Source organism: Mastomys coucha, unplaced genomic scaffold (assembly GCF_008632895.1).
Source record: "Mastomys coucha isolate ucsf_1 unplaced genomic scaffold, UCSF_Mcou_1 pScaffold7, whole genome shotgun sequence".
Classification (NCBI taxonomy): domain Eukaryota; kingdom Metazoa; phylum Chordata; class Mammalia; order Rodentia; family Muridae; genus Mastomys; species Mastomys coucha.
This window is the reverse complement of record NW_022196913.1, coordinates 38,154,362-38,169,731: the sequence shown is the minus strand read 5'-3', so window position 1 is coordinate 38,169,731 and position 15,370 is coordinate 38,154,362. Positions and strand designations below refer to the sequence as shown.

At 40.5% G+C, this 15,370-nt stretch overlaps 1 protein-coding gene across 2 annotated transcripts in view; it reads left to right on the top strand.

Moving 5' to 3' along the window:
* Positions 1 to 14,840, top strand: part of LOC116082124 (serpin B6-like) — a 74,816-nt gene extending 59,976 nt beyond the window's left edge. For both annotated transcript variants that reach the window (XM_031358929.1, XM_031358930.1), the window contains 6 exons: positions 1,315 to 1,489; positions 3,953 to 4,105; positions 8,829 to 8,946; positions 10,274 to 10,407; positions 13,902 to 14,057; positions 14,346 to 14,840. In XM_031358929.1, coding sequence (XP_031214789.1) covers positions 1,315 to 1,489; positions 3,953 to 4,105; positions 8,829 to 8,946; positions 10,274 to 10,407; positions 13,902 to 14,057; positions 14,346 to 14,747 — 1,138 coding nt within the window. In that variant the 3' untranslated portion in view covers positions 14,748 to 14,840. The remainder of the gene's footprint in view (positions 1 to 1,314; positions 1,490 to 3,952; positions 4,106 to 8,828; positions 8,947 to 10,273; positions 10,408 to 13,901; positions 14,058 to 14,345) is intronic.
* The last annotated feature ends 530 nt before the right edge of the window (positions 14,841 to 15,370 follow it).

Below are 15,370 nucleotides of genomic sequence, written 5' to 3'. Positions count from 1 at the left end.
TGATGAGAAACTGCTAAAGGAGAAATCATATAACATGTAAATAAAATATCTTAAAAAAAGAAGTGATTGGACAATATATTCTTTTAAGTGAGAGGAAAAATCCACAAACAAGAAGATGTTGGGGTCTAGAATAGAAGATGACTTTAACAAAGGAATGTGAGATTTGCAAAGGTATCATTCAATAGGTACATAATCCAAAGCGGGCTTGTGTCAATAAATTGGTGATAGATGGCAGTTGATGTGACACATACATACAATAAGAACAAAGAGTAGTGTGTGTGTGCCCTGATGAATGCCTCCAAGTGCAAGTGTGTCCTAGAAGACTCAAGTGCATGAGAACTTCAGTAACAATCTAATTTTCAGTATGGTAAATGAATCCTTTGGTAGAAACATCTATTCCAGTTTGTCACTGTTGTGCCCCTCAGCAGCAGCTGGAGGGGTGTCCTTTTATCTATTTAGTAGATGTATGGTGTGTGTGTGTGTGTGTGTGTGTGTGTGTGTGTGTGTGCAGGCACCTGTGTTCCTCCAGGCATATATGGAGGTCAGTGGTTAACATCAGCTGTTGGTCCCTGCCTGTCACTTTCTTTGGATAGGGTCTCCTTTTTCATGTCTGCCTTTGCCTGGCTATAAACTCATCCATGAGCTTCTAGAGAGTCTCCTGTTTCTCCCTCCCTGGCCCATGATTGGGATAGCAACTATGTGCCACCTTGTCATTTTTTTTTTTTGTCAATTCGTATATGTGCATGGCAGTCACTCGAGCTATCTCCCAAGCCCAGTAGATTTTTTTTTGTCTGTTGGTTTTTGATCCCACCTCCCTGGCCCATGCCTGGGATCACTACTGTGTACCTCCTTCTTGAGCTTTACAGTTTCTGAGGGTCCAAACTAAGATCTTCACAATTGCATGGCCTTCACTTTAACTACTGAGTCATTTCCCCAGCCTAACAACCTTATTTTCAATCAGCAACAATACTCAATCTCTTCTCCAAGCAATCAGAATTTGTACTTCCCTAATTCCATCCTGAAAGAAACCAGGAGATGTTAGGTATTATACTAGAAAATTTGAGCATGCATATAAGTTCCTTATTTTCATTTGTTTATTTTCTTTGAGACAGGGTCTCACTATGTAGCTCATGCTAGCCTGGACTTGCTATATAGACAAGGATGGACACTTTGTGCATGTGACCTTTACTTTCCATGCTGTACCTGTCTCTTGTTCACCAAGTCAGAAGAGTATCTCAATGATGGTGAGAGTGAATATTTAGTCTATACATTAGACTGTGTTTTTATGATGTTTATTGTAATCTCTCAATCCAGGCTCGCCACCATGGATCCTCTGCTGGAAGCAAATGCTACTTTTGCCTTAAAGCTTTTGAGAGTAATGGGTGAAGACAACTCAAAAAGTGTATTTTTCTCACCCCTGAGCATCTCTTCATCTCTGGCTATGATCTTAATAGGAGCAAATGGAACCACTGCAAGCCAGATAAGTCAGGTAACAAGCACCATTATGCAGCAAATAAATATTGTGTACTGTCAGTTGAGCTTGTCCCCAATATTCCAAATTGCTCTTGCAGAAGGCATTGAGGTGTGATTGGAGAGTTGATGGGCAGGATGTGTTATCCCTATTGGAACTCTAGCTGTAACATTCTGATCCACTGGTGGTGACTGTGTATGTGAAGTTTAATTTGGTGCAAAAAATGCCAAAGGGATGGCACCAAGGCCCCTATCATCTCTATTGTCTGTTGTCTGGTCCTAATGGATCTCAACCCTCCAATAGGTAAGGCCTGTTCCTAGACTCTTGAAGTTTATTCCCAAATGGAGTCAGTCTAGCCTGGGAGACCAGGTGTAGAACCTTTGGGGGATTTTGTTAAGTTCTGTGCTTTATCTGCAGAAGTATGTGAACCTCAGAGACTATCTGCCATAGAATAAGGTGGATAAAAGTACAGTACACACTTACTGAAGTGCTAGCTTTTGTTGTGTAACAGACACTACAGATTGTCTGGCTTAATTAATAAGAGTATTTTCTTATAGTTCAAGTGGCTGAATACTAAAATTCCAGGAGTTAGAAAGCTGTTTTTTTATGAATAGTTAATGACAGTTTTGTCTTTCCTCGAAGTGGGGGTTTTTGGTTTGTAATGTGATGCAGAGTCAAGTGGTATCTCGTTGAGGTAGACTTATGTGGTATTTTGTTGAGGCAAGACCCATGGAAGGACAAGTTCTATTTGGAGAGAATATAAATAGGACTCAATTCACAGTGACAGGATGCTTGCATAGCTGGCCTTAGAATGTTGGCTTTGTGTCTTTGTTGATCTTCACTTTGTTGAGAGGGGCATGACAGAGTTTCTCCTGGGGTCACGGTTGGTTCTGCTAAGTCTCTTGCTGACTGATGCAGATTCTGTGGAGGCCTGACTGTTTCTGCTGGATCATGCAACTTCCTCTGATTTGGGTTTAGTATCCTGACACTACTAAACTAGATTGCTGAAATCCCGACAATCAGAGATTGAAATTGCCCCCAAAGAACTACTTCCAAACAGACTTGCATCCCCTTGTCCTATTTACCATCTTTTCTCCCTTTGGGCTGTGGACTAGAAATGGGGTCTCAGCATCTGAGAACTCTTATTAAAAGCAGGTTTTGAAAACTTAAGCCTACATCTCCTGGATGCCTATGTCATGATCAGCTTATTTTATAGGAATGCAGATTGGGTTTAGCTCACTTAATGACTTCCTTTAAACTTCATTGTCCCTATAAAATCTTAGCTCTAGATACAGTTATATTTGAGGAACTAGGTGTCAGATGTCAATATGCCAATTTGGGGTAATACATTCAGTACATGGGAGAAAGGACACATTGCAACCTCTGAACTGTAACAATTCTGATTCACAGCCAAGTGTGTGTGTTCAGTTTCTATTATAAAGTTAGGGATATTTGATTCATCCCTACTTGTGTTTGAAGCCAGTCTTTCCTAATCCATGCCTACCTATGCCGTGACTTTGCATTCTGGATTAGATCATATATATATATATACATATATATATATTTATACATATATATGCACACACATATATAGGTATATATATATGTACACATATATACCTATATATATATATAGGTGTAAATATATGCCTATCATACCACATATATATATGTATATATGTATATATGGTATATATATATATACATATATATGATAAGTTTGTTTGTCTCTTCCTCAGCCTGCCTGCTTACTAGAGAGAGTTGGGTCCTATATAAACTCTCTGTCTCTCTCTCTCTCTCTCTCTCTCTCTCTCTCTTTCTCTCTGTCATAGTTCTAAAATACCACATATGCTGATAGGCAGTTTATCTGTTTCCTATGGAAGCAGCTGAAATAATTTGTATACTTTTTCAGAGGGATCTAAGGTCTGACTTGGGTGTATCTAGTGTGTTCACTGCTGACTGGGGTCATGCATCTTTTTCAAGTAGGTTTGTGTGATGGCATACTTACTCTAGGATTTTCCATGTAGCTTGGATATCCTTCCATCAAGGTAGCTGGAAATAAGAGCACGAATGTGACAGCTTCCAGACCTTTTAAAGTCTTGGACTGAAACAGTCCAATTCTGATGGTCAGACAGTGGTGGAGCCAGACCAGACTCAAGAGCAGGGAAGAGACAGCATGGCCTGAGGTCAGAAGCCAGGTGCACGTGAGTGATATCAGGTCTGATTGGGAGCCATGCTTGAAGCCAGAGCATCATTAGTAAATTTGAAGAGGTGGTTTTGTGAAATACCATTTCTTCTTAGATGAGGACTTAGAGGGTACATAGAGGACTCTAGACAGGGAAACTTCAAGGTATGTTCATTTGCAACTAGGTGGGTCTTTGGCATCAGGAATCGGTTAAATTATGAGGATGAGTTACGTATTAATTCTTTTCCTATAGGTTGGCCTGATGAAGTTGTGTTTTTAATCTGTTTTGATTTCAGGTACTTTCTTTGGATAAATGCAGCAGCAATGGAAATATAGATATCCACTGGAACTTCCAGTCATTCCTCACTGAAGTGAACAAGACTGACACAGAGCGCATGCTCAGAAGAGCCAACAAGGTCTTTGTGGATGATAATTTTGAAATCTTAGCAGTAAGTGTCATGTAGTACTCAGAGAAATTAAGCTGAACTTACCTTCTAGCCATCACTTAGACTTATATACACATACATGCACACCTTCAACAGAGGCACACACCCACATGAAATGTACTTTTACCTTACATACAAAAAGACAAATAAAAAATAAAAACAGTTCTTTCAAAGAGGAATTTAGCATGTAGCCATGAGATGAGCTGTTTCATAAAAATATTGAGAAACTATTATATATATACTGCTGGCATAATGGGATTTTCATACTTTTAAGACTGCATTGGCCTTCCTCTCTGGGTTGGTGCTCTGAGCAGACCTTGGGCACATACTCTGCAGCCAGTCCTACAACACCCAGAGGAAGATCTACTCCCAGGCACTCTAACATTCCCAGGATCATAGGATCAGAGGTGAGGAGGACACAAAATCTACCACAACACCAGAAGTAACTGGGACCAGCAGGAGATGAACACCCTGAACTCTGCCTGATCAGTGACATGGATTCCTTCCTGTCTGAGCCTGTGCCCTGAGCAGACCTTGGGCAGGAACTCTGCAGCCAGTCCCACAACACCCAGAAGAAGTTCCACTTCCAGGCACTCTAACACACTCAGGACCACAGGATTCCAGGATTCCAGGATCCCTGGAGCCCAGGAGCTTGGTCACACAAGGATCTCAGGGTCCCAGAGGCAGCTTGACTTCCAGGAACTCTGACATACCCATGATATCAGGGATCACAGGATCACAGAATCACAGGATCACAGACACAGCTGAACTCTGAGTAGTTTTGACACAAGCAGGATCACAGGAAGGACAGGCTACAGTCAGATACAACCAGGGCAGGTAGCACTAGAGACAATCAGATGACAGGAGGCAAGTGAAAGAACATAAGCAACAGAAACCAAGATTACTTGGCATCATCAGAACCCTATTCTCCCACCATAGTAAGTCCTGGATATACCCTCACACCAGAAAAGCAATATTTGGATCTAAAATCACTTCTCATGATGGTGATAGAGGATTTTAAGAAAGACATAAATAACTCCCTTAAAGAAATACAGGAGAACACAGGTAAACAGCTAGAAGCCCTTAAAGATAAAACACAAAAATCCCTTAAAGAACTACAGGAAAACACAATCAAACAGGCAACAGAAATGAACAAAACCAACCAAGATCTAAAAATGGAAATAGAAACAATAAAGAAATCACAAAGGGAGACAACACTAGAGTTAGAAAACCTAGGAAAGAGATCAGGAGTCATAGATGTAAGCATCACCAACAGAATATAAGTGGTAGAAGAGAGAATCTCAGGGGCAGAAGATAGCAAAGAAAATATTGACACAACAGCCAAAAAAAAAAATGCAAAAAGTAAAAAGCTCCTAACCTGAAACATCCAGGAAATACAGGACACAATGAGAAGACTAAACCTAAGGATAGTAAGTATAGAAGAAAGAGAAGATTCCTAACTTAAAGGGCCAGTCAATATCTTCAACAAAATTATAGAAAAAAACTTCCCTAACCTAAAGAAAGAGATGCCCATGAACATACAAGAAGTCTACAGAACTCCAAATAGACTGGACTAGAAAAGAAATTCCTCTCATCATATAATAATCAAAACACCAAATGCACAGAACAAAGAAGAATATTAAAAAGCAGTAAGGGAAAAAGGTCAAGCAACATATAAAGGCAGACCTATCAGAATTACACCAGACTTCTCACCAGAGACTGTGAAAGCTAGAAGATCCTGGGCAGATGTCATACAAATTCTATCAGAACACAAATGCCAGCCCAGGCTATTATACCCAGCAAAACTCTCAATTACCATAGAAGGAGAAAACAAGATATTCCATGTCAAAACCAAATTTACACAATATCTTTCCACAAATCCAGCCCTACAAAGGATAAGCAATGGAAAATATCAACAGGAGGAGGAAAACTATATCCTAGAAAAAGCAAGAAAGTAATCTTTCAACAAACCCAAAAGAAGATACCCACACAAACACAATTCCACCTCTAACAACAGAAATAACAGTAAGTAACAATCACTTTTCCTTAATATCTCTTAACATGAATGGCCTAAATTCCCCCCGCCCCCAAGACATAGACTAACAGACTGGATATATAAACAGAACCCAGCATTTTGCTGCATACAGGAAATGTACCTCAGTGACAAAGACAGATACTGCTTCAGAGTAAAAGGTTGGAAAACAATTTTTCAAGAAAATGGTTCCAAGAAACAAGCTGGAGTAGCCATTCTAATATCAAATAAAATCAACTCTCAACCAAAAGTTATCAGAAAAGATAAGGAAGGACACTTCATACTCATCAAAGGAAAAATCTACCAAGATGAACTCTCAATTCTGAACATCTATGCTCCAAATGCAAGGGCATCCACATTCATAAAAGAAACTTTACCAAAGCTCAAAGCACCCATTGTACCTCACCCAATAATAGTGGGAGACTTCACCACCCCACTCTCATCAATGGTCAGATCATGGAAACAGAAACTAAACAGAGGCACAATGAAGTTAGCAGAAGTTAAAAAAAAAAAAGAAATTAGCAGAAGTTATGGATAAATTGGATTTAACAGATATCTATAGCATCTCATCTTAAAACAAAAGAATATACCTTATTCTTAATACCTCATGGTACCTTCTACAATATTAAGCATATAATTGGTCACTATACAAGCCTCAACAGAACCAAGAAGTTTGAAATAATCCTGTGCATCCTTTCACATCACCATGGACTAAGGCTAGTCTTTAATAACAACAAAAACAACAGAAAGCCTCATACACATGGAAGGAAAACAATGCTCAACTCAATGATAACTTGGACAAGGAAGAAATAAAGAAAGAAATTAAAGACTGTTTAGAATTTAATGAAAATGAAGGCACAACATACCCAAACTTATGGTAGTCAATGAAAGCAGTGCTAAGAGGAAAACTCATAGCTCTGAGTGCCTCCAGAAAGAAACTGGAGAGAGTATACAGTAGCAGCTTAACAGCACACCTGAAAACTCTAGAATAAAAAGAAACAAACACACCTAAGAGGAATAGATGGCAGGAAATAATCAAACTCAAAGCTGAAATCAACCAAATAGAAAGAAAAAGAACTATACAAAGAATCAACAAAACCAGGAGCTGGTTCTTTGAGAAAATCAAGAAGATAGATAAACCCTTAGCCAGACTAACCAGAGGTTACAGAGAATGCAATAAAATTAATTAATAAATTAATTTAATAAATAAATAAAGTTATTAAAAGTAACATGAACTAATAAAATTTAATAAAATTAATAAAATCAGAAATAAAAATGGAGACATAACCATGAAATATCTTAAAATAATTATTCTGATTGTTGAATATTAGCAGTTGGAAATATCAAAATCATGTTCTACAAAAAAAAATCACACAAGGAAATTGGTAGATTAAAAAACTAAAAATCCCCTTCAAAACAACAACAACAAAGGTCCTATGTTGGGTTATATTTTGCATCATGGCAGAATGTGAGTGGTCATCAAATTCATTGTCATTTCATAGAGTATCAGCATGTGGCTTGTTCTCTTGTTTGCCTTGTACTGGTGATCAATTCCCTGAATGTCTTTGTAGGCTAGACTACTTCTTCATTACTGCAATGATCCACTGACTGGCACCCTAACCCAGGCTGTGATTTTGTGAACTATTCTCCTCTGCCACTGAGCTGCCTGATGTGGCCACCACGGTCCAATTCCATACCATGACTTAACATCCATTACAATGATATGCACAGTTTTATAGTTTCCAGGTCTAGTTGTCTACTGTTCTCTAGCTATAAGTGACACTATTTTGGGTGGTGTAAATTTGTATTACTGTTAACATGGAAAACTGTGGTAGAAGCTCCAGCCTGTGCACATCACAGAGGTGTCATATCTCCTCTGCAACCCTCACTCTGGCATTGCCGTGGTCTCTTAGAGTGACAGCAGTATGATACTGCATCTGAGGGTGCTCACAATTACCTCCTTGAGCTTCAGCTACTGCCTAAAGAACTCAGCTGTTCATCATGGTTGTTAGTGATTCTCATACTGTAATAACCGGGTGTGGGTAACCCCACTTTCAAAGAACCAAGAAGGAGAACGCTGCAAAAACATGAGGTTAATTTATTAATTGAAACTGGTATACCAGAGTCAACTCTGTAATGGACATCAGAGTGACCCAGAGGAAACAAGGCTCTAAGCTTTTATACCATTTCAGAACAGAGTTTTACAACTTACAAAGTTACAATTTACAACATGGGCTAGTTACACTTTATCTTGTTCATTGTTCTTTAGTTCCTATTGACTTCCTCCCGGTTAGGATAAGTCACCTGTGACTCTCAGGAGGGGTGGGGGAGATCCTCTCTCTGAGGGATGTCTCTTGGAAATGGCAGCATATTCCTTGGGGATGGGTGTTTGCTCTGTAAACTCTCTTAAAACCCCTTTGCCTAAAGGATAAAGAGACTTCCTTGCTTTCTAGTATCTTTATGGGGTATCTCTGGTTTTTTACATTACTACAGTATCAAACATTTGTTTTACCTCATTCATAAACCTAAGGTTGAAGAATGCTAGGAATGGGAAGGCTGGATTTTCTACTTCCTGCATATTTGTTTGCAAATCACATGTGTACATCTGATTTTTTTTTGTTTTCGTACATTGGGAAAGAGGATGTTAGTGCTAATCACTTTCATGGATGTGTAGTCTTTTAATGTCTGTCTCAGTCTTTTAAAGATTCCTGCTACAAGTCCTACAAAGCAGAGATAGAAAAGTTGGACTTTAAGGGTGCTCCAGAGAAGTCCCGACAGCACATCAACAACTGGGTAGCCAAAAAGACAAAAGGTAAACATAGAGTTACTCATTTTTGTTTGTTTTTAGTGCTGAGATTTGACTGCAGGGCCCTGAGCAAGCTGAGCAGGATCTCCTTTGCCGCTGAGCCATATTTACCCCATCCCTGTTAAAAAGCCTATTTTGAAAAAGAGGCTATATTCATGTGTTTTTGTTTGTTTGTTGTGTGTATGTCTGTGCACATGTGCAGTCAAGAATACTCATAGATGTAGTTTTCTCTTTCTACCACTGTGTCCTGGGATTCTACTCAGTTCTTCAGGTTTGGTAGCAAACACCTTCACCTGCCAGGAGAGTCTTCTGTGGCTAGTCTTTATTTTTATTTTTTTATTTTATTTATTTATTTTTTTATTTTAGAGACAAGGTTTCTCTGTGTAGTCCTGGCTGTCTTGGAACTCACTCTGTAGACCAGGCTGGCCTCGAACTCAGAAATTTGCCTGCCTCTGCCTCCCAATTGCTGGAATTAAAGGCGTTCACCACCACTGCCCAGCTTTTTGTTTTTGTTTTTGTTTTTTTGAGAGGCAGTCTCACTGTCTAGCCCTGGCTGTTCTGAAACTCATTATTTAGACAAAATAGACTTGAACTAAGAAATCAGCCTGCTTCTCAAGTTCAAGTATTAAAGGCATGTTCTACAATGTCTGGTTCTGTAGTCTATTGTTTGCTAATAATATTGTTAGCACTTTTACAAGGTCTTCAAATGTAAACAATATTTACTTCCTTGTTCTTTAAATAAGGACTTCTTTGACTTGCCTGAGGATTGAGCCCAAGGACTTGAGTATGCTAGTGTTGATCTGCATCTTTAGTTCTAAATCAGGGATCAGCACTTCAAAGCAGTAGGTGGCACCATTTCCAAACTCTCCTAGCTAGTTGGGTCTTAACCTGGTTACTGTCCTGTTGCTGTGAAGAGACACCATGACCAAGGCAACTGTTATAAAAGAAAGCATTAATTTGGGGTTTACTTAGTTTTATAAGGGATTTTTCAATGTCATCATGGCAGGAAGCAAACAGACATGGTGAGAGAGAGAGAGACAGAGAGACAGAGAGAGAGACAGAGACAGACAGAGACACAGAGACAGACAGAGAGAGACAGAGAGAGAGACAGAAGCAGAGGCAGACACTGGGCTTGCTGTGGGTTTCCAAAATCTCAAAGACCATTCCCAACAGTATACCTCCTCCAACTATGCCATGCCTACTAATCCTTCCAAAATAGTTCAGCTGAGGCCTGAGCATGCAAATATATGAACCTTTGGGGGCCAGTCTCATCCAAACACTACAAGGCTTTAAGTACTTCTTTTGTTGTTGTTGTGTTAATTCTTTCTTTCAGATGTAATTAAAGAGTTACTATCTCCAGATACAATAAATTCAAACACTAGGCTGGTCCTTGTGAATGCTAACTACTTCAAAGGAAACTGGAAGATGCCATTTAACAAAGAGGACACCCGGGAGATGCCATTCAAGGTAAGCACACTGCAGTAACTAAGGAGACTCCTGGGCAAGGTCCTCGGTTCACATTGGCTTCTAAGAAATAAAGAGAATCCTCATGTAGCCTGTGCCTCTCATGTCACTGGGCAGCTCAGCAACCAGACCCTCACTCAGCCCTAGGGCCTTCTCTTCCCTTCTCCTTTTTCATGTTGCCAATGATGTGCATAGGCTACTTGGTTTCAGTCTTAGCCCTACTTCTGTCATGTGCTATGCTGTTACTGGCAGCTGTTGAGGTTAATTCTGATGGCAGAGTTCTGTAGTGTCTTCTAAACGGTCGTTTATAGAATTTTGGAGATACGAAAATCTGAACTCCAGATGTGTATGAGGCTCCTTGTGGCCCCGAATGCAGTCCATTCCTCATGATTCCCTGCACATCCCTTTCTTTTCCGTGTATCCTCCCAGAAGTGCTGTCCTGGGTCTTCTGCTCCTTCAAGAGGACCACACCTGCTCATTGTCACAAAACCACATACAGAGGGAAAACAACTTTTCTCATCCTGTTGAAAAAATCATCTGAGGGCAGATAACTGTGTAATAAGTGCCTGGTTCAGTAAACACTGAACCAATGAGTGAACCAGTGAGTGAAATTCAGTCTTGGTTTTATGTAGACACCAGCAGCTCCATGAACTGGGTTCCTGAGAGGAAAGCTGGGGTTTTAATGGGGGGACAGGAAGAGAGAGAGAATGAGACCAAGACAAAATTTCTGATCAAGGCCCAATGTTTACTTAGGAGTCTGAGTATATAAAGGGAGGGGACCCATCCCCTAGATGCCAGGATCTTGTCACCTCATCAGTGTCTAGTTGCTCCTCAGGAACTTGCCAAGCAGACAGGCTCAGTAACTCAGCAGGTGGTGGCTCCTTGTAGGAAGCTGCAGTTGCAGCAGGACAATAGACTTCTCCTAAGTCAGAAAGCTCCACCCTAGGTGGGTCTTGCTCAGTCTGTGGCTGAGCAAGGTTTGAATCAGCCTGCACCAGGCTGGGGGAAGGGCACAGTTTTATGGGATAATTACAGACCTTTGCTTATAGACAAGCAAAACAATGGGATATGTATGTGTGATAAACTATGTTCAGCCTCTTCCAGGTTGGAGCATCTCTCTCTCTCTCTCTCTCTCTCTCTCTCTCTCTCTCTCCTCCCTCTCTCTCTTTCTCTCTCTGTCTGTCTTCAGTACTTATGCTTTAAAGCTGCCAAAACAAATTAATTACATCACATTCTGGATCATTAGCCAGACCTTGCCTCTCCCTGACAAAGTTGAATTTGAATTTTCAGTTTCTTAGTGTTAGGGTTCAGGATTAGCCGCACAAACCAGATACCAATCTCAGCTAGATACTGATGGTTTAATAAACACACATTCCAAGATTGATTAAGCAGTGATGCAGCCAGGAACTGAGAGCCAAGCTTCAACCCAGGGCAATTCCCAGGGCCAGTGTTTATATTCCTTATAACATGGGAAAAAAAACCACACCAGGTGTATTTGCAACATTTTAGGCCATTCAAGGAAGCTCTGTCTGATCTTGAAGTTGATTGGCTGGGTCTAGGGAAGCTAGGGAATTTCCTGTGTCTAGGAGGCTCAGTGACACCTTACAACAATATGACATTATGGTTAGGGCAAGGAAAGTTAGGTGAGGTGAAGGTGAGGTGAAGCTACAAATGAGGTAAAATAGTAGAACTATTGTCAAGTTTTGAACATTTAACATTTAGAGTTTAAAAATGCATTTTATTTCAAGCTTTAATAAATTGTTTTTTTCCTGGTCAAAGTATTTCTGTGTTTGAAGTCACTTATGATAGGATCCTACCTTAGGACTTCCTTCTACTGCAAGCAACAGAAACCCTAGATGGCATGGTTGAATTCATATGAGTTTATCACCCCCTAGGAGGGCAGAAAATAGATGAAGCTTGGAGGTGCCTACATATGGTGACACACTTGAAAACTGGCTCTTCCTTCCTGCTCTGCCAGTCTTTGCATGCAGTATATTTCCTCATTCTCACAGCAGGGCTTTGATCCTGACTCTGTTGTCCATAGTGAAGGCCATAGGACCTTTCTGAGACCTTTCCCATATATTCCACCAATGGAACTATACTTATTGTGGCTCCTGCTAAGTGCAGAGCCATTACACATTATATTTCTTGTCTCTGCACTAGACACAGACTGCTCTGTGGCTAGTGTAGATTTTGACCGTAATTCACATATGTGGCCATGCCTCCAAAGGTACAAGATTTTCTGTTCTATAGATTTGTCTTTAAATTATGAGCCATATTACAGCTCATTGGTTTGCTACTAATGCAATCTTCAGATGCCACTTGAGAGCCTACTCTACCGGAGGCACTAACTGGCTTGTGTGCCTAATCTCATGAATCTCTGTTGTCCTACAGGAGAAAAATCTGTGATAAACATAGATAATTACATGAAGGTTTGTTGGGAGGACTCCAGAGACCAACAGAGGTGGTGGCAGGATGTTGTGCTTGGATGCACTGCCAGTAAGAGCTGCCAAGGAACCCTTCCCTGGGAAGATGACATGAGAGCAGACACTAGGACATGAGAAGCATGTACCAGCTCTGAGGACCAGTTTGTTGGGCTGAAGAAGACTTAAGCTAGTTAACCACAACACCACAAACAGCCCTGTGAATATAGTGGATCAAAGAAGAGAGGCTGAACTAGAATAGGAAGCAAGGAGGAATCATTTCTATTCCATGGTGTTTTAAGGACTTTAACTCTTATTCCTGCTAGAGTGGTCTGACTTGCCTTGTCCAGGGTCCTCTGACTGCTGTGCTGAAATCAGTGAAAAGGAGGCTATCACAGTATTTCAGGACTGTAAGGATGACTGTGGAGGTTAAAAATTAGAGTAACATTTTTATTATAATTCAAAGATAAACACAGTACAAATTGGTAATGATGCAAACGAAGGTCATGAAATTGTTTTGGCAACTGGAAGAAGGACATCACTGTTAACCAGAACAAATAAGGATTTATAAGGTAGAACGGCTATACAAAGGAATATTAAATTGCGGGAGTCAAATAGACTATCACATACATTATTCCAGAGTTCAGGAAGAAGTCCAGGCAACAATAGTATTTGGGAATAATGTTCAAAGTCATGAGAATAAATAAGCTCCCCAATAGAAAAGAATAGTTTGCCTCTGACATCACAGGTGTTTGAATTTGGCCGAATCAGCTTCTGTCATCACAATTAGTATGGAGATAACTAAGTGTAACCAGTTGATTATCCTTTCAAGGTTACATCTTAATGACCTGAATATCCTCCTCTAGGCCTCATCTCTTAAAAATTCCTTCCCTTTCCAAAGCCCCACTCTAAGGGACAAGTCTTGAAAAATGGGCATGTAAAGTCTAAACTCTTTCAGAAATTTATTGACTGATAGAATATTCTAGAAGTCCATTAAAGACAGTTCTCACAGGGATAGTGACTATCATTCCCTGTTGAACTTGCCTGGTATGCCTTGTTGTCTATCCTTTACAGAATGAGAAGAAAATAGTTCAAATGATGTTTAAGAAGTCTATCTTCAAAATTTACTACGTGGAAGAGATATCTACTACTATTGTATTGCTTCCTTTTGCTGGCAGTGGGTTGAACATGGCCATCATGCTTCCAGATGAATATGTTGAACTGAGAACGGTAAGGATCATGTGGCCTTGATGGAGCTATGGAAGACAAAGAGTGTCATTTGGGTTTATACTGGGGATGCTCTCCTATGCTTGTAGGATTCATGTTTTTATCTTCTATTCATTTGTGGATCTGGGGTGGAACCTAGGACCTGGAGCATGCTTTACAAACTCTACACCCTGGCCCCTCCCAACTACCATATGGGTTATAGTTATTCTACCCTGGGCAGTGTAGAGCCTCCTCATTGTCACAAGAGCTCTGTGTGACATCACTGTCCTAAAGTCTTTAACCCTCTTCTAGGTGGAAAGTCAAATAACTTACGAGAAACTTATTCAGTGGACGAGGCTTGTCAAGACAGAAGAAGAAGAGGTGGAGTTTTTCCTTCCAAAGTTTAAACTGGAGGAGACATATAACATGAAGGATGTTCTTTGCAAGCTGGGCATGCCTGATGCCTTTGAGGAGGGCAGAGCAGACTTTTCTGGAATATCTTCCAAGCAAGGTCTATTTTTGTCCAATGTTGTGCATAAATGTTTTGTGGAGATCAATGAGGAAGGTACAGAGGTTGCAGCTGCCACTGAAATAGTTGCAGTGGGGACACCACTGACTCATCGGTGCTTGCTTGCTGACCACCCATTCCTTTTCCTCGTTCAAGATGATAGGAGTGGAGGGATTCTGTTCCTTGGCCGGTTCTCCTCTCCCTGAGGAAAGGGTGTTCTTTTCAGTATTTTGCCCACCCTCCATGGTTTGCCCGATCCATAAATATGACAGTTACGAAATAAAGGCTTTATGGTATCACACTTTCAGAACTGTGTGTCTGTCTTATGGGAGGATCTAGGATCTGAAGTTTCATTTCTGGGGGTATATGGTGTTGCTCTCTACCGTGCTTATCCATGGTACAGAATGTTATAGCTTCCTTCAGTCAGCCATACGTGCTCACACAAGAGAAATGGGGATGTTATCTCTTCTCCACTTAGCTGCATTCAAACCTCATCTCACTTTGGTGAGAGAATATGTGGAGTGCTGGGCTCTTGGGGAATTGACCATGAGGACAGGCTCAGTTTTTGTGGGCACTTCAGGTCTCATTCTGGGGCAAGCAGAAGTGGAGTGCACCAGGACTTGGATCCATGAGAAATGCTCTTATTTCTCCCTGTTTCTGTCCTGGACTTGGGGTGTGTCAGGAACCTCTTTGTGACAAAGGCAGGTGTAATTATTCTGGGGAATATGATGATCACAACTAGTGAGTTTCTCTTTCATAAGAAGTATAACAACTAAATAAGTGCCTTAGAGTGATGGGAGCAATTCCGTACAGAGGGTTCTCCATCTTG